Source organism: Toxotes jaculatrix, chromosome 16 (genome assembly GCF_017976425.1).
Source record: "Toxotes jaculatrix isolate fToxJac2 chromosome 16, fToxJac2.pri, whole genome shotgun sequence".
In the NCBI taxonomy this organism is placed as follows: domain Eukaryota; kingdom Metazoa; phylum Chordata; class Actinopteri; family Toxotidae; genus Toxotes; species Toxotes jaculatrix.
In genome coordinates this window covers 16,043,458-16,069,828 of record NC_054409.1, presented here as the reverse complement: position 1 = coordinate 16,069,828, position 26,371 = coordinate 16,043,458, and the positions used below count along the sequence as shown (strand labels likewise).

Here is a 26,371-nt window from a genome sequence, read left to right as displayed (position 1 = left end):
GAACAGAAATCAGTGGTCCTATTTTCAGGCTCAACTGTGACAAAGCGAGACGGCTGCATCCCCATTTTCTGGACGTAATTTAAAAAAAAAAAAAAAAAGTAACTCGCATCATCCTGGTTGTGCAATCACTCATCGGATTACTGTTTTTTTTTGTTTTGTTTTTTTAAATGAAGGAGCAGCAGATCACGCTGAACACTCACGAGCTCTCCAGTGAACATTATACTGAGTCTAACAGGAAGAACAATAGTAGATGAATATCTGCTGAGCACAATAAATGCTAACCATCTTTGTGTGAAGTCCCGCTTGATTGTGGTTGCTTGGTAACACCAGGGACGACCACAGCGTGCCCTTTCAGGCGTCACTGAACTGAATGTGCGAGCGGGTGCACCTCACACTTTGCAAGCATTTCGGAGCACGAAGTCTTTGTGTAATCTTATGTAAATCTTTCATTTCCATTACGTCAATACAGTATTTTTTTTTTTCTGGCAGACAAAGGAAATACCAGAAAATACTGATCTAATGTGCAAAGACAGTTTGGTCAATTTTATCTGACTTGAAGAAGCGAAACGAAGAATGAAGGTAAAGTGTGAAAACACATTACGATGTGAGAACTTCATTCACGGATAAACAACTGTCTTAACATTAATTCTTTCAACAGTATTAGAGGTTTCAATAGCGCTTATGGGGGAGATTCAGTACTGCGTGCTTGTTTATCTTATTCATTTATTTTTAGCTGCTTGGAAATGGGAACAAAGTGCCTTGCTGAAGAAAGATCATCATTTGGTATGGTCCTGTTTGATACTTTGCAAGTAAACTGTATATTGCATTTTACTTTTTCAACAAAAACTACTTTTCAAAGCAGATTTCTGAAGATTTTTTGCTCCTGATCTGTTCAACAGCCTCATGTCTTTGGTATGTTTATGAAACATGCCTCTTTTTTTTTTTTTTTTTTTTTTTTAATTTGACTCCACATAAAAATCTAAGAGTTGTGCCTGTTGATCATTGCTGCGTTCACAAAGTATGTAAAGTTGCGGCTCTGCTGGAGCCAGAAATCTTCCAATACTCCAAACAAACTGGACACAGCTGCCAATTTCTGCTCTCTGAAAATGCTCTGAAAGTTACGCTTGGTGAGACATGTACTATTCTTATTAGCTCACGGCATGGCAATGGCGTTATTCCAAATGACATGAGCAGCTAGCAGGATGCTAACAAATGCTCCTGATTGACCTACAAAACAAGTCTGCTGCACATGTCAGTGGTAAAGTGCTCCAAGGTCATAAAAGATTGTGTGCTTTGTTTCATATATAAATACAGGTTAATTCTGGACTGCTTGGATTCTACCTTGGTATAACAGGCCAACTCTATGGGCCGTCCCACAGTCACATGACCTGCTCATAGTGAATTTTGTACAGAGGCTTTTACCGCATCTGTGCGTCTTCAGTAACCTTGTGAAACTGCCAATCCCGCTGTGCCTAAATGGTCACCTTATTAACCGAGCACTTTTATTTATCAGCTGAGTAAAACACTCGGCTCATCATTTTGGTGTAAAACTGCGTACATGGTACACAAAATGCGTACAGGTTGGCAGGAATCTAAAGGCTGATTTCATGATATTGTCTGGGAGAAGTATGCACTCTGACAATGTGCTGCACGTCAACTTACGGAAACAGTGGACAACACAGTGGATGGGGAAAACTATAATATCTTTTGATGGCATGTGAGTGCAAGAGTTGGGGCTCCTTTTGTGCGTTTTTGTGGCAGAAGTAGGGAGGTTAAAAAATGTCCTTGGTTGAATTTCAGGCTGGTGATGTTAATGGAGACAGTCCAAGTTCAACAGATGAGGTCAGTCCCTACTGAGGTTGTTTGTGTATGAATGATTGTATACATAAATGGCTGTATATGCAATTTACATTTGCCCGAGGGTAAGTACAGTATGTGTGCGCAATGCATTTTAAAGTGGAGCTCTAGGTACTTGATGGTATACGCGGGTGCACAGAATGGATGCTTATGTGCGTGTATGTACGTATTCTACTTATAAATGTGATTTGGACCTCATCGGCCCTTGCTGTAGCCGGGAAAGAACTGGTCCAGCAGCATCTGAAGCATCTTGTTTTGGGTCATGACGTAGTCCTTGCCCAGGTCGTGACGGCAGGCGGGGCAGGTGTACACCTTCGCTCGGAACGAGCGCTGGAGACAAGTCTGAGAAGAGGGAGGACGGAAGGACGAATTCACACACAAAATACAAGGACTGGGGCTCTGAGGAGTGTTAGTTACAAACACATCCACTCGGTACGCACCTTGCAAACATTGTGTGAGCAGACGGTGGTGATGGGTTGGAAGGCCAGCTCCTGGCAGCACACGCACATGAAGATCTGCTCCATCTTGCGTAGGAAATTCTTCATATGTAAACAGACAGGAAAGGAAAAAGAAAAAGTACATACAGTATGTAAAGTGTAGTGCAGAAACAACTTAAATTACCCTCTCAGAAATATGTAGTGGACACAGGGTGTACTGGGATCCTTACCGGTCCCTCTTTAAGGTGTTCCATGGCTTCATCCCAGAGTTTCTTGTTGGCTGTGTCCTCTCGGATCAACTGCTGCTGCTGCTCCGACAGCTGGAAGGTCTCCTCTATCTTCACCCGTTTAGAGGGAGGTTCTGCTGCTGGTGAGGGTTCTGGTGAAGACACACAAACAAGACTTAGAAAAAAAAGCAGCTACACCTGGAGAATAAAAGACAATAATGAAATTTTGAAAATAATCATTTACAGTGGTGCATGCCTGGGGAAAATTAAATCCCGATGGGAGTTAGCTATCTTAAAAGAAGTTTCACTGCTCACACTGTTCTCACCTGTCCTCTTCTCACAACACCTTGTCTGACCTGCTTTGAGCTTCAACTGTGAAAGCACCCACCACTACTTCTGGTTGTCTTCTTCTCTCCATTACTTTGTGGCTCCTCCACTTCCTCAGTGGCCATTGGCTGCATGTCCTCCTCTTCTTCATCATGCTCCTCTTTCTCCTTGATCTTGCGTTGTCTCCGTGGCCTCCCCCTCCCGGGATAGTGCTTACTCCTGCCGCCACGACCAGGTCTGGCACAGGCCTCCTTCTTTGTTTTGTTAGCCATGGCAGCCAAGTAGCCTGGCGGGTACTGCACACACACGGGAAAAAAACACAAGAACCAAATAGCCACATGTAAAAGACTGCCAACTAACAGGAAATTCCAAGTGCTTTCAACAGTGGCCTTCATCAAGAAGGACTAAAGACATACTACATGTATACTATATGTATATTGTGTGTATAAATGTAGTATCTAAACAGAAGCTAATCATATTGGGATGGATTAGGGGACATCTGTAGTGTCTACACACATTCAGGCACATTTGCAGTCTAACCTGAACAGCAAGCCCCAGTTTCTTGATCCTCTCTAGTCCTTCAGGTGTCCACGGTGCTGGTTCCAGATCGTCCCGTCTCAGCAGGTACCGCCACACCAGGTAACCACACTTTCCAATCTCTGGCCAGTACTTTACCACCTAAAATTCAAACGCAACCAGAGCAGCATTCATTACATCAAATTCAGAGCTATTTTTGAGTCTTTTGAAGAAGGTCAAAATTAAGACGTATGAGGTAAAGCAGAATCACAGACTTGTTTCAGATAGATCCAAAAGTGGGTTTTGGGAACAAGGTGTTAGTTACAGTTCCAGGATTCTGGGATTGATTGTTTTCCCAACATTTCAGGTCCATACTTCTGGTAGTCTTTACTTGAATTAAACAGATCTTGGTTTCCAGCAAACATGTGTCTGTACCTTGTAAATGCCATCGTAGCGATTTCCCTCCTCAGGAGCGTATTTGCTGATACGTCGACCTTTGGAACTACGCACAACCCTCACTGGCTTCCCTGCCCGCCAGTTCTTGGACTCTGCCCCGTCTTTATCATTCAGAGGTGCATCACAGTTTAAGGCCAATGCCCTGCAGGAGTCAGGATCCAAGGAAAAGAGATTTGTGCTTTACTAAGTCTGTCTAAGGATTAGGGATGTTAATGAATGACTTATCAACTGCGATTAAGAAATTTATTTATTTAGAAAAACCTGCAGAAAAATCTGTGAGCTTGAATTTTTTTTTTAATGATTTTTTTTTTAATTCCTGTCCTGGCATATGATGGTTTAAAAGAAATTCCTTTTCAATAGCGCAAGTTTAACCACCCATAAACTGAAATTAAAGAAGGCCTTCTTTACGTGTCGTACCTGTTCATGTGCGTCAGGGTCTGGTCAAATGAGTGCTCTCCGATCCGTTTGTTTCCTGAGAGGTCACGACCCCCGCTGCCTGTGTAGGTGAACTCATCCCCCCGGTCCTGCAACAGATCACAGAAATGTTCACAAAGTCACTGGCATACTACACCCAGGGAAAAACCCTCTTCTTCACGTTACTGCGAGAATAAAATATTGTTACAAACAAAATACAAACAACCCACCACTTCATCCTCAAAGCCCCCCGCCAGCACCAGTGAATAGGAGCCATCGTTACTGCGCCCGTGGATACCACCGACATGTGGCCTGTGAACACCTGCCTCGCTCACCTGAAGGGATAAAAGGATTTTCGATTATGCTGATAACAATAAAATGGTTTATTGACAGTACATAAAGATTAGGGTGGGAAACTGCTTGAACTGCAGAGGACATCTAATTTATTTGCGATGTTCTATAAAGACAGCTAACCTGTACTCTGAATTTCCAGGTGGTTCCAACGGGAATACCAGGTATGGGTCCATAGTGGTTCGAAGGAACAATTGTGCATTCTTTAGTCCGCCCCACACAAGCCATGCCCTGCAAATATATCAACAGAGAGGACAAAGAATCTAAGATATGTGCACAAAAATACTATTAAAGGCCCGCGTGCATGCAAACGGCTTTAGATCATAGTTCCGGAGTCTTTGTGAGCATGTGTACGTCAAATTTTGTTCAATCTTAAGATGAAAATACGAGGACAGAGGATGTTTTACTTTCAGGAATGATGAGCATTCAATTTAAGAAGCGCACAGGACATCAAAAAGGGAGAATACAAAAAACTTTTAGCAGAGGGAAGAATTTTATTTTAAGCTTCATAAAACTGCGATAATGTAAAAGTCAAGTCTAAATGCTGTGTGACTCACAGCACTTAAATGTGCCCAAACACACAAGCCAGGCTGTTTTCAATTAGTCCACAGAGAAAGGGAGCATTCTGGTAAAGAAAGGAGTTATTTTCCGTTGGCAGTTCCAGGAAAGTGGCTAAGTCATGCTTAATGGCATTGTTCACATTACACCATGGAGCAGAGCGTCAGGGAGACAGCCAGGCCGGGATGGAAACGAGCCACACAGTATCTCAAAGTGTTGCCATGAGAAGACTCTGAGGAGATTTTGAGGAAAACATTTAACAGTATGCTTAAAACAGATGCTTTTTTTTTTTTTTTTAAACAAATTTAAATACATGCAAGCTGTCTTCCTGTCTCATTTTCTGCCTCAGCAGCTAGAATGAGATAATTTTGCTTTTTGCCAAATAAAAATAAAAAGTCTGAATATAATTTTCCGGCCTGTGCTTTCTAGTAGGAGAGGAGGAGGTGAACAAGGTGTTCATTAGTCATCGTGTGATTGTATGACAAGATATTCGTCAATAATCCAACAATATTTAGGCATTTGCAACCAAATGCTATAACTCAAGCCCACATCATTAATCAATTCCAGAGGCCCAATCTGAAGTTAAGTAGATATTAAGTCATGATGACGGGATCAAGACCTGATCAAGGTCTTATCTGAGAGCATGTGCTGTGGTGTGCTCAGCTTCAAAGACGTATATGCTAAACTCTTAACATGAAACAAACCGTTTATCTCTGATCAAGCACAACACAAAACGCAGAGCGGACAACAACTTGCACTAAATATGAAACACATAAATACATTAAACCAGTTTGCAGGAAGTGAATGGAATCAAATGCACGAGCCTGAATACAAACCCTGAAGAGGAAGTCTACGGTGTCTTCTTTTAAGTGACTTTTTGATTATTTGGACTTCCTAATGTGTTACACACTCAAATAGCCTTTCAAAGCTCTTGTGGTGTTTTGCAGACGGACAAAAATTCAAAAATGCTGGCATGATTATAAAGTATTCTCAGTAATCTGATTGTGATGTGATGATTTGTTTTAAACTGACTGCTTGTTGCAGCAAGTGTAACCGTTTAAAGCTGATTGGTGGAAAATTCTTTTTCTGTCTCTCGTCCTGAGCAGGTCTCTTGAGCCTTCTTGTCCCCAGTACAAGAGATTGAAGTATTTTTCTATTATTTTGGTACTTTGCCGATGGCAGACTTTTGGAAAACAATCAGGAAAAAGTTAACGTTTGCCGAAAACGTTTTGACGCAAACTTTCTTTTTCATAGTTTGAAGAGAAACCACAGGCCTCCTCTCAGGTTGACTGTTCAAATTTACTTTCAGGCTTACAGAGCAGCTGTCAGTCCACCTGGTGAGCGTGTACCTTAGGCTGCCCCTGGGTCTCACCTTTCCCCAGTCCCTTTGACTCTCAGTTGTTGCCGACGGCATCTTGGCTTTCTTCTTGCTGGCTTTGAGCTTCTCTCCTGCCTTCACGACCTCACTGGTGTCATTTTTACAGGTGGGACAGTACCTGGCACAATGAGAGGAAATCATTTGTGTGGCTGTAGGCAGGTATGTGAGTTTGATGACAACTAAGCTCTTGATAATAATGTGAGGATGCTGTTTTAACATCTAAAATCCAGCAGTTACCTATCTGTGTGGTTAAATTCAATATAATCCATCTAAGATCTGTGCTTCCGATACCTTAAATAGTTGGATGTGCTTATTGACTGCACTGCAGCTACTAACTAGCGATATCTGTTGTATTATATTTCTGTAGTATTTGTTTAGCTGTTTTGCTAAATATTGGGTTTTCTTATGTAAGTGGAACAATGAATGGATGTCATTTTAAGAATATGTAATATCTATTAAACAAGGTGACTGAACTTGGTCATATACAAATTATTTTTCCAAGCAGAACATTTCATGCCTTAAAACGTGTGTGGAGTTTGGGAATGTTGCCTTCAATTGTGTGTTAAGCGGCATTATGTCATTATTTTATACCGACTTCAACCTAAATCACCACTTAATTACGGCTTAAATGCGCTTCAGCTCATACCAAACACCATTAATAAACCTTCTTTAATTAACTGTGTATCAAAGGATCTTGTGGCTAATTGCTGCTGAGCTCCACTCTCCCTCACCAGTCCTCCTCATCTGGGATGGTGGCCAGCGGTGGGTTGAGGCAGTAGATGTGAAACGCCATGTTGCACTCGTCACACAGCAGCTGCATGTGAGCATCCTGTTTCCCGCCGCACACGCAGCAGGAGCAGAAGCGACACTCTGCGTCAGGGTCGGCCTTGCAGTGCTTACACTCCGGCCCGCTCTTCCCTGGAGCCGAGAACAATGAGGAAGGTTTCATACACTCATGGACGTAAACAGTGAACAGGAAGCTGATGATTTTAGGATATGGCAACGATGAAATACACCTTCGAAACTGGACAAGATATGTGTTTGATTGCGTGCATACGTTTAAACTGTCCATCTGCAGCCGAGAGCGCGCGAGCTCCTGGTTTCTCCACCTGGTAGATTTCATCCAGAAACTGAACCTTACAATCCCCAATCACATCTCCAGGACCCCTGGACAGAGGGCGAGTGGCACAGAAAGAGAAAGGCAGAGAGACAGAGAAAGAGATGAAAGCACAAGAAAAAAAAAATCAAAGAAGAAGACATTAAGATGTGTTATTGTGAGTGCTACAGACAGATGTAAAGGAGTCACACGTCATACATCTTGGAAAGCAACAAAAACAAAAAAACAGATATTTTAATGAAGAAAATAAAACAGCAACCATGCCCCTCTGCCCAACGCATCACCCTCCCACCTAGGAGGAAGATCCTCACCCGAGGAGGATCTTGACTCGGAGCTCCTTGTTGGTGCGAGAGGTTTGGTTGAGGGTTTGAACCTCGGCGTCGAACCAGAAGCCCCTCTCATCTGGTGTCTCCATATTGTAGTTGACCATCACATGCATGCCCACCTGGAGCTGGTCCCACCGCAGCAGGGTCCTGGCACGTGGCCGCACATGCACCGGTCGTATCTCCACCACTCCGTTTTCTGGGTAGCTGGGGGAAGAAAGAAAAGGGAAGAGAGACGGCGGTTTAGGCGTGAGAAACATTTATGACTGCTGTCATCGCCCTGATTTTCACGCCTCTGTCTAATCTACAGTGAAAACCATCCTTGGTAGAATAACTGCTACACACATTTTTCTGGCATTTCTTGTCTCTAAAAAGACTTTTGTATTTTTCACTGTGAGGTCCACAAAATAAATTTGCATCTGATGACAGCCACACTTCTCACCCAACCCACGTGGTTTTGGGGAATTTAAAAGCTCTCTCTTCTTTATACATTATCTACACAAGCCATGAGATGGACTGAGCTGCCACTGAGCACTTGGCATCAATTGTATCCCAATGAACAATGTAAAAATCCTCAATAAAACTTTGTAATACTCTAGCCAGTAAAAAAGCAGCTGCTCAGAATGATGTGTTCTGTAAAAGCAAATGGACAATGTAAGCTGTAATGCTGCTGATCATAAGACACTGATACAGAAAGAAACTGAAACAAGTTCTGTGCAGAAGCACAGCATGTTATGGTGATATAACCTATCACCCTAATGAATTATCCATTTATTCAAACTTCTTCTGTCAAATGAAATATCGTTATCATCAAAACAGAGCACAAAACAATGTTGTTTTTTACTGAACTATTTGATTTCCCACAAAGCTTAAGCACAGCTCTACTTAAAGACAAACCTGGCTTTTAGCTTGAAACTCCACCAGAAGAAGTGAATCAAAGCCAAAAAAAACCTTTCAATTTAAACTGGACCAGTTTTGCAAATTCAGTCTCAAGGAAAATTCCACAGATACAATAAGATTTGTTTTTCTCTCCTACACAGTCTGTAAGAGTTTCTGACACAGAAAATTAAAAATGATTAGACATAAATGAATTTGCTTCATTTTCTTCTACAAAACAAAACCCAGTCACGTCCTGTGTATTTTCAAAACCTTGCCTCTACATTCCAATGAGACATTTGCGCACAACAGGCTTTCTGACAGGGTTTCTGAAGCCAAGGATTATGATTATGATAGCCTCCCTCCAAATTTAATTTAATACAGCAACCTTACTGCCATTGGCAAAATACTACTCTTACTAGTTCAGTAAAACTTGGACCAGTCTTTTCCAAGTTATCACGTACATATAGACAGGAATCAGTCCACAACATTCTCCAATTTTTTTTTTTTTTAAACCAAATTACACATTTCACAGGACCCACACTGGAACCGTTCTTTTCAGGAAGCCAGACAGAAAAGAAAATGATCATTATTCTTGCATAGCAGAATAGCAGAATAGCAGAATCCTTACAGTCACTGTATAATAATGTTTGTCAGACGTTTAAGAAAACAGGAAAACTCCAGTCTGCTTCGATCAAGCTTGAGTCATCTACATCCCAAGTGCAATTTCTGGGAAGCGCTGCGCCCTCTGGCCCAGTCAACAGCAGCACGGTTAGAAAAGGTGAGGTGACTAAAGATGACCAACAGCCAAGATAAACAAACACGTACAGTAGTAATGGCTGAGTAAGGGTGAATAAACGTCCACGTAGATTCACGGGTTTCATGTATTTAATGTTGTCTTGAGGATTCGGTTCAAACTTACATGACATGAGCAGCATTTGGTTTTTGTATTTGTTTGGGAAATTTGTGATATAATTGGTGTGAATTAAACCTTTTAATTCACTGAAAATGACTGACAGGTCTTTTAAAGGAATAGCTAAACTTTTTTGGGAAAAATGCTTATTCACTGTCTGACAACAATGCTGGTCTTGTCATGTTTGACGTCACCCGAGGTTGCCAGGCAACTAAGGGAGACTCCAGGAAGTTGGAGCGCCAGGCCAAGAAAATAGTCCGGCACATACCCACAACGTGTCATTTTCACACATTGGGTTTTGGACAGATTAAACAAACGAGTGGTGGAGGCTGATTTTCTTACCTTTGGACCGAGCAAAGTGAGCTGTTTCTGCTGTTTTCAGTCTTATATTTACCATACAGACATAAGAGGGGTATCAATCTTCTCGTCTGGCTTGTTGCAAGAAAGTGAATAAGCGTATTTCCCCGAATGTCAAACTAATCCTTTCGGAGACTAAACAACAAATACTCAAGCCTGTTTTCTGTTGGTGAAAAAAGTTTTTGTTCATTCACATTCTATACAATTTAAAATGTTCCTCCTTTCCCAAAGAATATCTGAATAATTGTCAAATGTCTGCTTGTGTGGAAAACTTTGAGTGGATGAAGTGAGGTTAATTGCACAGGTTTCCTGCCTGCCAATCATATTTAAGCTGCAAGGATCAGGCCTGATTCAGGGATGAATTGACAGCTTGCTTGCTTGCTTGCCAGCAGCTGGAATTATGCTTACAGATGAACAATGTGTTACCACTGAACTTTAATTGCACAACAGCCTGCACACACAGGTCCTCTCACACAGTGGGAGGTGAAGCGGGGAAGTAGAGAATCGTGTGCATGAGCGAGCAGCATTTGAGCAGCTGAGCCTAAACTGGGTATTTTCTCCGAGAGTCTGAACTGACGCAGAACCAACGACAGCCAGTTGAACTAAGGCGAAAAGTGACTAACGTTTACTGTAATACCCAACATTTTAAGATTTTGTTGTAAATTGGACGGAGAGGGCCTACAGAGACAGACTGTAAGAGTTGTAGCACGCACACTCCCAGGAAGAAGAGGCCGGGGCACAGTGCAGGGATTTCCTTTTTTAGGCCCAAGGGATTACTGCGGTTTTGGATAGGGTGGGTGGTGGGGGTGTGGGGCAATGAATACAGGCAACACAAACACACACCAACATGCACATGTGTACACACACACACACACACAGTAGAGGAATATCAACCTTGGAGCACAATAGGGCTCAGCATGAACAGAATGGGAACACAAGAGGAACAGAAGTACCCGAGTTTAAGACCACACAAGTTCGGACTGTCTGCTTCATACTCATGAACATCAAGCTAAATGTGCCTCAAGAAATATAAATAATAACATAAAAGAACAATGTTGTAATGCTACTGTAAGCTGAAATAAAGTTAAAAAACCCTGATGTTATATAAAAATGATGATTAGATTTCATTTTCACTCTGACCTACAATGACTGCAACAGTAGAATATGATTTAATTCCTTTCATACACATATAAAAAGCAACAGAATCCCATAATGGATGCACTACAATTATCTTAATGGGGAAACATGACTGTACGCTGTCTCGAATCAATTAAAGTGACGCTAAAGGCCCTGCAATGTGATATATGCATTACAAAACCCTTGTTAGTTTTGTCTAGGTTATTTTTACTCATACTGAACAATTACTAACTGATTCAAATTATGACTCGGATTCAGATTTGGCCAGAATACATCTGTGAACAAAATTTCCTCTAATAACTCATCTTACAAAAGACTGGAAAACATTTCTAGACCAGAAGAACCAGAGATGTTGTGGTCTGTATTGTGTTGGATCCGTTTGGCCGACGTACACAGTAACACCTGTATCTATAAAAATAATTTGCTGCAAATTTTCAAACATGCACAATGCACTTTTTAAGTAAAACTCAAATCTTGTTTTTAAAGGAAATATATACTGTTTCCCTTGGAAACAAATATACATTGTTTTCCACTGAAACACCACTGAAGTTATTTCACCTGCATATATGCACACACCCCCCAAAAAAAAAACAAAAAACGAATTTGAGCTGCAAACCTTGCAGCTCTGAATTCTAACATCTGCAGCATCAGTACTGAATCTCCACACAGAGTTAACTTGACTATCCGCCTACGCTGTCACAGTGGCTAGACCCAAAGACTCATATTACAAAGTGAAGTGCAACTTTCCCTGGAGTTGTGGGAAGAAGGGAGAAAGACTTTCAGGCACAGAGGAGGTAAACAAGAAACCAAAATCATGTCAACACTGCTATAAATACACAGTGTACCTAAATGAAATTTAGAAACATATTTAATCAGTTGTGAAATTGAGACGTGACTTATCGAAAGAAGGGCTCTTAGAGTCTCCTCTGTTATGAAACCATCATTAGCGCTTTGTGTGCTTAGGTTAAGTCCCTGAAAAGAAGGAGAAAGAGAACAGAGAAAATGAGAAATCCTCAATTTACTGATAAGCAGCTGAGTTAGAAATACTCTGACACTAAACAAGCTATCTGAATATAATTGCTTCTCAGTAGCAACGGAAAGTGACTGCAGTCTCTCTCAACCTCGGCTTTGTGTCTAATTGAGGCCAAAATGAGAAGCTCTAACTTTTTATAAATAAAAAAAATATGTATGTAAATTCCTTTAATCTTAAGATGAGACATTTCAAAGTTCAATCACGTGACAGACATTAAAAGACAACGGCAGGTATTAAAGGGACAAATTTGCTGATTCTCAACCAGAATTCTTTTATTCTAATGTGACACCAAAGATCTCAGCGCACACCGATCTCCATTTACCATGTATGCACTGAGGGAGAGTCTTACACAGCTGAACACTGTGACTTGTCAAAGTAAGAAATGCACAGCTGTTACTAATGACATTAACGGTGGCTGAGCCAGCAGCGTGCACAACACCAGGACCCTGCAACTGAAGCAGCTAAATGAAATTCAGTGCTATGTGTTTCCTACTGTGTACTCCCTGAAAAAAATGCATTATACTAAACTGTATATCTGCCAACATATATACTCATACCAGTATGACTGTAATAAGTCGTGCGTAGTATTTTGGTCGGGCTCTAGATACGACTCAGCATCATCATGCAATCAATGACTGCTCTGTGCAGAAAATGAGATAGAGAGTGGGCGAGCAAGGCAGAGAAACTAAACTGAAACGAAACTTTATTTCATCCTTATTATATTGTCCCTTGGTAAATTAGAAACTGCGGCAGATAAAACTCTCAGCGGCACTCAGGTAGCAGCTGTGCTCAGATAATGGCAGGCCAACTGCCACAGCTTTAGACGCTGGTGAGATCTCTTCCACTGCATATGTGGATCCCTGCTAATTAGAAAACAGAGCCCGTTTAAGACATGCTTATGCTTCTCTTTTGAGCAAAGCCTTCCCAGTGCACCAATTTTAGTTTAAATAGCTACATATCAAGTGTGATTTTAAAAAAGAATAATAATGATCTGGATTTCTCTGAATAGGTCTTTTTTTTTTCACAGAGGACATTTTCACACGGAAAAAAAAAAAAAGCACAGGTGTTACTGAAACACTTGAATAAAATGAAGCCATTGTTAATCTTACCAATAAGTCGTGACAGTGTGACAATGAGCCAGCATACACAATAGCAGGACCCTGAGACTGCAGCAGCTAAATGGAGTTCGGGCATTATTAATTTTACTATTTACACCTGTGCACCCTGATATGTAAATATGTCTTCCACTGGGCCAAGATCCCAGAGCAGGGCGGGGGGGGCGACCGCGCTCCAAATAACCCTGCCAACATGTGGATTCGGAAAACTTGTCTGGGATTTGTCTGGGTCTAATTGTAATGTCTAGTGGTTGTACTGGAGTTGAGTGATAGGGACAAATGTTATGTTTTTTTAAATCAGCCAAAAAGAAAAGAAAAATGATCAGACATAAATTCAGTCTGTTCATCCCTACACATCCTGCAAAAACAGAAATTGCCTTTAAAAAGATGTCAATTTCCATTTGTATTCAACAATTATATAAGTCTACTTGAAACCTACATGAACAAAAATTATATTTGCTCATTTTATATCTATATTTGTTACCCTCTCCACAGAGAATCTTAAACATATGCTGAGCTCAGCCAAGATTTAACCATGAAACCATATGTGAGAGTCTTGTTATGGAGAAAAGCGTACACATTATACACACACATGTACACACATACACACACACACACACACACACACACACACACACACACACACACACACACACACACCACCTCAGTTCCTGGGAGCAGCACAGAGGAGATTCTCCCAACATATCGCTCCCTTTGATTTTGTGGCTCATTACATTCTGCAGAAATGCTGTCCAGAATGGCTTCATGCAGAAACATGGCGGTGTGTGCGTGTGTGTGTGTGTGTGCGTGGGAAGGCAAAGCAATCTTACCCACCCTCCACTTTTCTCTGGCAAACAAAATGATGGAAGAAACCTGGAATGGCGCTCAGGACAGAGGGGGATACTATGCGTTTAGTTGAAGGCAAAAGAGTATATCAGACAAACTGTCTGAAACAAAAAGCTGAACATCTACATCTTAGTAGTTTGTAGCTTTGGCTTCTCAGCGGCACAAAAACTGGGGTTGTTTTCTTGGCTCAGTTGGTGAAGACGCAAGTCACATATTACTGAGTCGGCCTGGGTTTAAAACTAGCGTGGGACATTTGTTATCATTTTCATCTCCCTCTTGACTGTCAAATAAAGCAAATGAGAAACACCAGGCAAAAACAACAATCTAAATAAACAACCAAGAAGATACAAATTTAAAACCATTAAATTTAAATAAGAGGGTGGGGGCACACATGGTGTGTATTATTGGACTGTCCCTGCAGGGATACTCCTGTCCTGTTGCAAACGAAGAAACAACAAATAAAAGCAGAATACCAGGGATTTGGAAGATTGAATAATGTCAAATGGGAATGATGTCTGCATAAAAGAAAACACACATTTACTGCTCAACAACCCTTGATGCAGTTTCCCTGGCACAACATCCCATGATAGAAGCGCGCGCACATGCACGCACCACGATAGACGCAGTGAGGAGGCTATGTCTCACCAGTGGCATGTTCACAGCAATTACAGACAAAGCTGAAGGAGGCAAGCAAAGAAGTAATGCTCCTGAGAACTCATGAGTTACCATGGAAACGTCAGCTTCTGAATGAATTTGCTGGAAAAGGGGAGCGCAAGAGATAGAGTCCAAATTGTAGCATCAACTACACAAACCCCCTCTCTCCATACCCTGGACTGCCAGGAGAAAGCAAAGAGGCTGCAAATTCCCAATGCGCAGAACCACTGTTACTGATGCTCAGAGCCATGAGCACCATGCACACACACACACACACACACACACACACACACACACACACACACACACACACACACACACACACACACACACACACACACACACAGTGTATTTATGTTAGATGGACATTTTATCTAGAACGCCACACAACAGTAAAATAAGCAAATACATTTTTAAAATAGGCATAACTAGCAAGAACGAAACCCCATTTTTTTAAATTTTTTTTTGCTGTGCCATAGCACAGCGTCTGCAGCGAAGGAGGCACGCATTCCCTGTTTGAGGTGCAGCGCTCTGAATTCCAATCCTAAATAGCAATTTACCATCTAGGATGACTTTGGTTCGGCAGACCAAAAAGCTGCTGCACTGACACTGTGCAGATGTCTGCTAAAATGTAAAAGTCAGATCTCCACTGTGCAATTTTATTGAAACCTATCATAACTGGTTTGTTATCACTGCAACCAAAGTCAGTTCAGTTGCAGTAGAAACGGTCCCCAGCATAATGAGCCATCACTTACTCGTCATATTTAATGTGGTAAATTACATCCTCTTCTCTCTCCTTGCTCTCTGTAGCTGCTGTAGAGTCTGTCTGAGAGGTGGAGGCTCCATTACTGTCCGAGTTTAACACAACATTATTCCTGTTACTGTCTGTGGTTTGGCCCTGGTTGTGAGCCTGACCCTGCTCGGCCTCCAGCTTTCCATTAGTCCTTTTTGGGGGCCGGCCCACCTTGCCCTTGGTGGGCGATATCTGTCCTTTGGGTGCGCGTGTCACATTTTCGATGCAGGCCTCAAACCAGGCACCGATGCTGACGTCTCTGCAGTCCACCAGCTCGTTAATCTGAGGAGACACAAAGACATAAAATAACACCTGGTCTCTTCTGATCCAATCGGCCTATTGTTTAAATAAACAAATCATATATTTTCATATATTTTAGCCCGTTTGCTATACATTACATACTTTAAATCATTGACATTGGTGGATTTCCTCTTTCCTAAGTCTCTGCAAATTAATTTGTTATGAACTGTTACCATCAGCATCCTGGAAGAGAAACTCATTAAAATACTAAAGTAATGTGAGTAATATCAGTCATGGGCAATTTGTAGCAAATGGGTGACATGCAGAAAAAAAAGAAAAACTTTCTTAATTAATTCTCTCCATGACATTTTAACATTAAATGATTTTCATAATGTTAATCTTCAAATGCATGTGTACGCAAATGTTTGAGATGCATTCTCGAAATGAATTCCATCCACGGCGCTGGTTGCATCTGGTTGGGAATACTGAGTCTGTAGTGAGAGCTTAAAGCCTGTAAAGGCCTGTGACCTTGATATCCAGTGAAGTTGCACAATTTCCAACTCATCTTCTTAGTTACAGTATTGATCTTCATGCATGCTGGATTGGACTTTTGGCAAGAGAAAGAGTCCAGTCCTACACATATAATTCTCAGACATGTGGGTCAGCCAGCCGGCAAAGCTCAGTAGAACACAGTCGAGCAGGGTAGATTTACTAGCTTTGACTGCAGGCTGTTTATAATAGGTAAGTTGGTTAGTGACACATTTTAAAGATTAGTTTCTTATGCGTGGTTTGGCATGTGCATTCCAAGCAAGATGAGCCACATGCTTGTGCACACATGTCATTAGCCCTTATAGATTAAAGGCATTCAGGGAACCATATCTATAGACACAGAACTTAAATAGTGAAAATGAAAGGGTAAATTTGGCACCAACGCGTGCAATTTCACACAAGGACACACATAAATACAAGTAGGCTCTGGGTTATTTTGGCTGGAACACAATATCTACGCAGTCTGAGGTGCTACAGCGCAACACAAGGGGGAAGGAATGGAGGACTGCTGCTGTGTAGAGAAAAAAAAAATCACCACATGCACGAAGGAAAAACGAAAATCATATTCATGTTTGTGCTTTCTCTACTGGCACTGCACTGACAACAGCTGTATAGTATCAAATACAATTCTAGAGAGGCATATGAAGGTATAAAACCTAGTGTGCAAAAGCATGTTTACTCCTTGTTTCATGTGAGCTAGATTCTACTACAGACACATCGTTTTTTTCAACATTAAATACAGACATTACATGGACTTCATATTTACAAGCAGTGAAGCATAAGATACCTTCGGTTCGTAATTTGATTTGACATCCAAACAAATAAGAGTGCCCTGCCCAAGAAGGCAGGGACTTGGCTTGTAGGTCATTAAATTCTCTGTAATTTAGCTAAGAGCCTGACGAGCCAGTTTCATGCAAAACCTTGCAAACAGTTCCTAATATTTATGCTCCGATCCTCACCTTGTACACGCCAATGCCTGGATCGACTAGTGTGTTTTTGCTGGATGTGGGGGGCTGGGTGTCCCGTACCGGACTGGAGGACTTGAACCCATTTTTGGTACTGGCTGAGTTACTGTTAGCGCTGGTGTCCGGCTTGGTTTCGGTAATAGTGCTGGTAGTGATGCTGCTGCTGTCATTGTCTATATTGGTGTTGGTTTCCATAGCAGCAGGGGAGACGGGAGCTGGGGAGTTGTGGCTTTCAGGCCTGGAGTCAGTGGAGGGAGCCGAACTACAAGCAATACCCGAGGAGTCCTTGGTGGCGGGGCTGTCTGGAGGGTCGGTCTGGGAGCGAATCAGAAGCTGGATGATGTCGTTGAGACCCACGTTATAATCAAATAGTGTCTGGCCATCTTCCATCTAAAAAAAAAAAAAAAAAAAAATTTAAAACCGATGAAATATATGAACAGACGCACATATACAGATGTGAAAGGCCACACTTGTATACAAAGTAGTAAGAATTATTCTCATTATATGGTCCACAAGATGTCAAAAACAATGACAAGAGACACAATGTTGACAAATCTACTATCAATAAACACTAAAGGTATTCAATTAACAAAAATATAAAAAAGCAAATAAATAAATTTTAGCTCAGACTTGCTTTGATAACTTCACTGCAACAATCAATTACAAGATTTTCTGTCAACTAGCTGTTGCGGTAATTACTGCACCTTATTTTACCAGGCCCAAAGACTACGTACTTGAACAATAACACAAATGTCCATACAGATATCCCTTCACATTTTTTTCCCTAATAGACATCCATGCGATATGAAACGAACACCACTGCGCCAAGGAGTGCCCTCGGACAAATACATGAGGCTGCTTGTCAAGGACAAACAAAGAACACGTTAGACAGAGACAACATTGAGCAAAGCGAGAGAAAGCAACTGTATTTTTTGTGCACTCAACAGGAGACATGAGGATACACACACAGCACTTCAGTAAATCTACATGCCTTTAAATACGCCGGTGGTGTTCAAGGATGTTGCTTAGGAGTCCACAGCAACAACATCTGTTGTCTGCTCTCACATGAGCCAATGTTCAGCTGCTGATTATATACATTTAACTATACATCAAGATGAACTGTTCAACTGATTTAGCCTATTCTGAGTCAAGGAAAACATCACACCTATGTCTGGTATGCTGTTGGCACTTCTGCTTATCCACGCTGTGATTCGTTTACATATCCAGTACAATAGAAATGGATGCTGAATTGCAGCCCCACTCGCATATATCCCACACCGGTTTTCTACAAGAAGTTAAAGACAAAATAAATAAAAGAAATGAATGCATGAATTAAAGTGATGGGGATGTAGCTGGGGGAAAGAAATGACTGGGTTGCTATGACAACCAAAAGAGAGCATCCCCCACCCCGCCCACCCCCATGAACCTGAATCATGTATACAATCTCTGTCGACACCAGCCCACTACCATCACCACCACCATCATCATCAGCGTGATCCTTTCAGGCTGCGCAGCATATGGGCATCAGAAAATGGTTCTCTCAAAAAAATAAAATAAAATTTTAAAAAAACAAGCTCTCGATAAAAAACGAGGGGGGGTCCATTACAAACCCATATCTACTCTTCTACCACAGCCAGTCCTCTGTTAAGTATACAGTACAGCTACTGCCTTAGGAATGGAGCTTATGGCGGGCATGCCAACTCATTACAGACATCAGCTATTCATTTCAGCCCTCAACCCCACAAGCCCATTGTGTTGGAGAGCCGAGCATGGCCGCCACTCGCGCGCTCGCTCCCCTTCTCCTCTTCGTTATTTGACAGCGAGGAGGAGAGCGGTTGGAGGCGTAGCAAGAGAGCAGTAGAGGGAGAAAGCGCAATTTCCCCATCCCTCCCTGTTTTTAATAGTCTCATGAAATTTAGATCAGAGGAGCAGTGGTGCAAACACAGCCATACAGTGGTTGCTATACTCACCTGTCTGTCTGTGTGTCTGTCTGTGTGTCTGTCTTTCTGTGGTAGTCTACCTCAGCATTTCTTTGTCTAACTCCCTGCCTAAGCTCAGGCTTCAATTTAGTCTTAGTAATCGTCTGTCCTCCACTCTCTATGTCTTTTGCTACTTGATACTGCATTAAGAAAAGAAGCATCCTAAACAGACAGTAAGATTGCTGTAGGACCTTCAGCAGGCAGCCGCGCTGTTGAGAAGTGCAGCTTAGACGCGAGCATCAGAACAACACGCAGTAGATTTTCTTGCGCTGCACCAAACCTCATAAATGATATCTATGCTGATTGTACCCGCTTTCCACAGCGACTTCATTACCATCAGTGTGATCAGCCTCTCGCTGCGAGGTGTTACAGCCCTGACTTCAGTCATAACCATCTGATCCTTGAAACAAAGCACCACCATCTAAACAGGCAACGTTAGGAAAATGCTTCATATATTCATGTAGGACAAAGAACCCTAGTCTGTCGACTATCTCTAGTGTGTAAGATGAATAACATAATCAAAGACATGACATTTTCTTCTTCATCATAAATAATGCAGCATAATGAAAAAAAAAAAAAACATTGCTTCTGGTATCTTCATTATGTGACTCAGTGAAATGTTGTTCAGTGTTCCAGAGGGAGATTTCAGTCCCGAGCATACATCATAACAGAGCTTTAGACAAACCGGATACACTTGACTTGAAGATTTCTCAAAAGGCTTGAACAAATCAGAGTCAAAAAAATCCTTGGCATGGCAACTGTGTGTGTGTGCGTTTGTCTGTGTCTGTCTGCTTGCATGTGTATGTGAGCATCACATTGTTGAGAGGAATAAAATTAACACCTCTCCACGAGGCTAATTTCTCTGTTGCATTTCGACAGGCGGCCTTTCAAAGAATAATTTCTTTTTTGTAACGGGCACCAAAGCACAATGTCAGAAAGAACATCAAACAAAGATAAGAGAAAGACCTGTGGCTGCTGTAAAATCCCGCTGAACATCTAGACTGAGGCCGATCTTTTAAACCATCCTGCCTTTTCTGTACTCGATCATATCTGTCATGGAATAAATCTCTTTATATTGTTATGAATCTAAAGCCAATAATAGCTATTATAACGCAGAAACTGGGGATGGAGAGATATTTGGCTGTAATACTGCATTACATTTCATTATTGTGTCAGCATACTGTCACACACTATTTGAATTTACGGCTTTAAAAGCTCTTAATGGAGAAATCTTTCTGAAATTTGAGTAACTCATCAACAGCAAGCCATTAAGTAAAGGTGGACCCAAACTAATAGACCAAGAAGTCACGGTGGCCAATTTGATATCAGTCCTTAGTTCAAAAAAGAACTTAAAAGGTTTTTAAACACAAGCTGGATCCATTCAGACTGGTGCAGAAGAGATTTTGTAGCAGGGCAGAAATTAGCCTCTGTTGCTCAGACAGACCATCCAAACCCCCTTACTCCTACACGATCTCTTCTACGCCCTTTTCTCCGCCCACAGCCAGTCTCAGCAAAGAGCTGAGCAAAATAGGTCATATTTCCAAAAACAATGACATGGGATGTGTCTGTGTGCCTGCCATCTAACAAGCTTCCATCTTTGGTCTTTTATCCCTCATCCTGTCCACAGTCATTCAATCTTTTTCCAAAAAAAAATCCACAGCTAATTAGCACAAATTATCTGAAAGGCGACAAAGGTTGTTTCTTGCTTTGGTTTCCAGCTCTTTTCCAACTTGATATTAGTCCCTACAGAAGGTTTTAACCACTGAACAAAAAGGAACATTTGAACTGTGCTGAGGCAGCACAGTTCACTTTTGTCAATTTGCTATGTTGTCCAAATTTGTTGCCACAGAAAATTAAATTATTTTTCAGCTACTCTGGACAAAATTCCCTTAATTACATCAAGCAATGGGTTTAAAATACCACTCGATCTCTCTAAAAAAAGTGCTACAGAAAGAGCCTTTATATACTCATTTCACTGCTTTTCCATCTGTTTGTTTCCATCATCCATGATGAATGTATGAATTGTATAATAACTTCAAGAGAGAGCAAGCAAAAAAAATGTGAACATAAATGCCACTTACTGTAAGAATGGTTTTGAACATTTCAACATTTAAGCTAAATCTATAAATATAAACTCTATAAACAGAGTTAGATATTAAGATTACTTTTTTGCTTGTTTGTTTTCAATTGATCATAACTGAAAACAATTTTACTCCTCTGTTTACAAGCATTACTAAACTTTAGAAAGCATAAATAACAGATTGAATTGTTGTGCAGGGTTATTCTGTCTATGAAATAAGCTGAAAATCAATTTGGAAGAGACAGCAAGTTGCAATCCTGCAACTGAAATTTGGTTATGAGATGACCCTTTTATTAACTCTTAAATCACAGATTGTGCTTTTAATTTTTTCACGTGAACATGCACCCAAACTCAAGAAACTTGAGACAATTAGCAGGTATAATAACTGGGGAACTCCTCTGGTAATCTGAGCTAAAAAAAAACAGTAGGGGAAACCCTACTATTTACAATGCAGGCCTTAAAGCTGACAGTTAAGAGATATCACATTTGACCACTGAGCAAGTGAAAGCTAAGAGAAGGAGTGGCAAAACTATGAAACCATGTGGGAGTGTTAGAAAGCCTGCAGTTGTAGACGAGGTTTAGTGCCTCTCTTTGTCTTTGCTCTTTGTCCAGCCGATCTGGCGAAGAAGGGTGTGACTGTGTACATGCATGGCTGCAGCCAACTCCACTTCCCCTGAAATTGTCTATGAAATTCTACAGCTTGGCAATACACAAAGAAAACCCATCAATCGAGCAGCCGCAACATCAATGCATGTATAATCAAACTGTAACCATATCTAGGTCACAGCGACTATCTGTGCGAAAGGGGGCAAGCCAGTAAAGCATTTTCTACAGCCCAACAATAGGCAACACTTAATTGCTAGTAGGAGACAGACCGACTATGTAAACATGAAACATGTTGCTGCCTCGTTAGAAAAAACAACAACAAATGAACTTCAGCCTCAAATGTGAAGCACACGGACGCATTACAAGCTGTGCTTTAAACCACCAATAAACAGGCCAAACCTTTTTTTTTTTAAATAAGCAAATGAGAAGCCTACAGTACAAGTAAGCGTGGGCGTTGAGCAGAAAGGCCGCATGGACAGTGGAAGGTGTGTGTGAGCCTGCTCGTGAATGTGAGTGACATGAGACGTTGTTCAAAGCGAAACAGTGAGACATAAATGAGGAGTGCACAGGCAAAATTGAAACACCCATTAAAAAAAAACAAAACACTGAGGCAAAGTTGTGTGGCTGCTGGCTTGAGACCCTTCCGACTCAAGGGCAAGCATGACTTTGAACTGGTGAGGCAGCGTGCGCAGTGAGCTGGAGGGAAAAACAAGACGCCATTTTGAAAAGGAATTAGACTGAGTTATTCTGCTACAAGTCTAAATCCTAACAGAGCGCAGGCACCACTGCGTGCATGTAAGGGCACTAGCTAGTGCACGCTGCGTGTCACTGGCTCATTCCTTGCATTACTTAACACATGGAAATCCCCTAATCAACCCTCCCCTCTGATTTTCCGAAATAAGTGAAATGAAGGAAACACAGGATTTACCACATGGGCCTAGCCTTTGCAACCACAGATCCAACAGTTCAGGACAATTCCAGCATATCAGCTAATTATTTGTTGACAAAGCAAAAGTAAATTTACTACATTCTATTGCATCTACTACTGTTGATTACATTCTTGGATTTAAAGAGGGGCAGTCTTGCTTCGTGCTTTGTCACTATGGTGTGTTGAAGTTACACAAGGGTTTAGCTGATTTTAGGAAAAGTTGCTCAGTACAATGAAAGGTGTAACAAATGTGCTACCCAATATCTGCCATCTCTTTTCATCATAATGGCTTGCCATCAATAGGTCTGCCAACTAAACCATGGTCTTCCTGACAAAAAAAAAAAACATGTGCTATAGCACCGTGCCAAACTGTTCTCATACTCGTCTTTTCTTTTTCTCTGTCCTGCAGTATATACAGCACACAAGCAGAGAAGAAAATGAACCCATCGTAGCCTGCGTGACTCATAACCTAATGTCTGCTAGACTTCATTATCATTTAATTACACAACAGGAAATAGGTTAGACAAGTTGAAAATGCAAAAAAAAAACAGTAAAGAAATTTCTTGGCCTCTAATACTGCCTGACACATACGAATGAAGGCAAAGTGTGACAAAATGTAAACAACGTGAGATCAACACATCATGTAAGCCGTTTGCTTCCTGAGGGCTTGTTTGCCTGGCTGAGTCATACTGTGTTAATATCAGCTTTGTAATGTTATGCTAAGATACTAAATAAATCATGGCCCCGGTGTCCTGTCGGCAGTGATCTTCTGCTTATTACTGACAGAAAAACAACTGGCAGGTTTCAGAAACCTTTTCCACATCATACATTTTAAGATACTGCGGGCCAGTCTTTCCGCCTTATATATGTTGATTCCTTATATAACATATACATTTGAGAAAATAAAAAGTGAATAATACAGATTTCTGACAACAGTTAGAAATGTGTTGTATTACTGCACTATAACTAAGGGTTCAGACGTACATTTTCCAAATACTGACTGCATCTACAACTTTGAAAGGTACGGTTACAACAGGAGTTCATGTGTGCATGCTTGTGTGTGTTTAAAAAATAAACCACAGGCATTGAGGCTGCATGCGACCATCCGCCATGACACACACGCAAACACAAGTGCACCTCAGGGCAGTGGCTTACAGTTTTCACACCACTGTCTCCCCTAACGCCTGGCATTTAATGACACTGAGCTTTTTTCCAATCACTATGTAGGATTGTAGGTACACTAATATCTGTTTCATAATAAGACATGAATCATTACATTTCTAACACTACATGGTTTAACAGTGTGTGGAATGCCATCCCGCCAGGACAGAGATTAAACATTCCATTGTTGTAGCCTTAAGACTACAGACGTATTGTTTTAGTCTCAAGATGGTCTTGAACAATTATTGTAGTTTTAGAACTAGTTTCCTCCTAAAACTGAAGTGACATTATAGTTCAGGTCCAAGAATATTTTTCCTTGAGTTCAGTCAGATGAACGTAGAACACATTTTCTAATAAATCTTATTGGATGTGTGTAGGTGGGTGATATGGATAAAATTAGTACTGTGATGTTTATCGGTGATTACCATATTACCATGATATTAATATTACAATATTTACCACAGTATTCAAGACCACATGATTAAAAGTTATGTTTTACACATTAAATCAATACTTGAAACAGTTTTTCAAAAATATTTAGTAGGTATTTGTTTTTGAACATTTGACATTTCATGCTGTGACAGAATCTCTCATCTCATCATTCATTTAGACATAACTGTAAAATTACTATATCTTGACATGAAAAATTTGTCACGATACAACTATGTGTATAGATAAAGCCCTTATAGGCGCTTAGGCATAAAGTGGAGATTGTGTTGTTGATGTAATAAGACAGGTATAAGGTGTAGTAAACCCAAACAACAAATAACTATAGGTAGCAAGGAGTCAGAAAGATAACTAAACAAGCGTACCTTATTTTGGTAGAGTTAAATGTTAACTGAAAAAGAAAGACTAAAAAATATATTTGCTCTATATATCATTATGATCACTCATTATTGATGTAAATATTACATTCTTAGGATAGTTAGATTTTAGATTTGGTTCCTGAATTGTGAGGCCATGAGAGGTCATGTGGGCAGTGGGGCAGCAGACAGCCCTGTCTCTCCTCACTGTACAGTGTGCATACCATAGTGACACCGGGGTGTAAACACAACTACTCTTGCTTTCAGATGTCAGGGCACGTGGAGCCACGAGTCCCCTCCTCCCTCAAATTATCATTAACATCATCATAACACGCCACATGCACAAGCCCGATGGCTCCCTAATGGGCTCAGCACAGTTCAGAGCAACTAGTGCCACATGTTACAAATACAAAAACAGATATTCAAGGACCCTGGCTGTTGCATGTGTAAGTCGGGCTGCCGTTAATTCAGTTAAACGAGCCAACATCGGTGAATGATGCGGATTCGTGTGTTTGCACTGCACTACTTTCGTCTGCATGTGGAAACAGAGGGCGATGTTCTCTTTTCTCTCTCGCGGCAATGTAAACAAACATGTCTACGGCGGTGAGACATTTGTTGCATGCAGGTCTCCTCAGCACCAACCCAAACAATGCGAAACGGATCCACAATATGACCATACATCCGTGTCATAACACCGTTTTATTCCCAGGGGCTGGCACATCGCGTACCCCGGGCTCTTGCGCAAGAACTATTGGCGAATTCCTATCAAAACAGGAAGCTCGCATGGGTCCGAAACGGCTACAACACCAGAGGACCACTCACTCTCCACCAGCACCAAACCCTGCCAAAGCACCAAATACCGCCTGGTGCATGACGGGGTGACATAAAAATTGGCGTTACCTGCTTCCCTCGGTAGAAGAGGCGCTGCTGTTGTGGGCTTACATTGAAGATGTCCTGTATTTTCAACCGTAAAGACTCAATTTTGGTCAATCTAGAAAGATCCTCAACGGTTCGCGTCTCCTTCCCGTCTATAGTACGAACCTGGATCCACATCGTTAAACCGCCCCGTTACGCCACTAATAAATAGCAGATAAAGCAGTATTTGGACGCGAATATTGTTTTCCAGGGGTGAAAGGAGATGGAAATCAAATATGATCAGGGCTCCATTGCGTTTTCCTCTGCAGAGGTAACGTCGGACTGGCTCGCGCAGGAGGTGTCTCACATGAGGTCGCGGCGCCAAGCAAATCTCGCGAAATAACGTTTAAGCGAGCACAGTTTGCAGTTAAAGGCACAGCTCCCCCTTTAATATGAAATATATATATGTACTGAACAATATCTGAGGGCCTTTATAGCACAGTAGCATACTACTATTGTT

The 26,371-nt window shown here is 41.3% G+C and overlaps 1 protein-coding gene across 1 annotated transcript; it reads right to left on the bottom strand.

Annotated features, from left to right (window-relative positions):
* Nucleotides 1-934: 934 nt before the first annotated feature.
* On the bottom strand, nucleotides 935-26,200 carry LOC121195254 (E3 ubiquitin-protein ligase UHRF2-like). Its single transcript, XM_041058588.1, has 16 exons — nucleotides 25,897-26,200; nucleotides 17,434-17,829; nucleotides 15,648-15,967; nucleotides 7,950-8,168; nucleotides 7,579-7,688; nucleotides 7,253-7,439; nucleotides 6,516-6,639; nucleotides 4,709-4,816; nucleotides 4,465-4,569; nucleotides 4,238-4,344; nucleotides 3,800-3,962; nucleotides 3,389-3,526; nucleotides 2,910-3,144; nucleotides 2,525-2,673; nucleotides 2,298-2,396; nucleotides 935-2,199 (listed from the first exon to the last, which is right to left on the bottom strand). Exons 1-16 carry the CDS (start codon nucleotides 26,047-26,049, stop codon nucleotides 2,053-2,055), a joined length of 2,760 nt encoding a protein of 919 aa, XP_040914522.1. The 5' UTR covers nucleotides 26,050-26,200; the 3' UTR covers nucleotides 935-2,052.
* Between the last annotated feature and the right edge of the window lie 171 nt (nucleotides 26,201-26,371).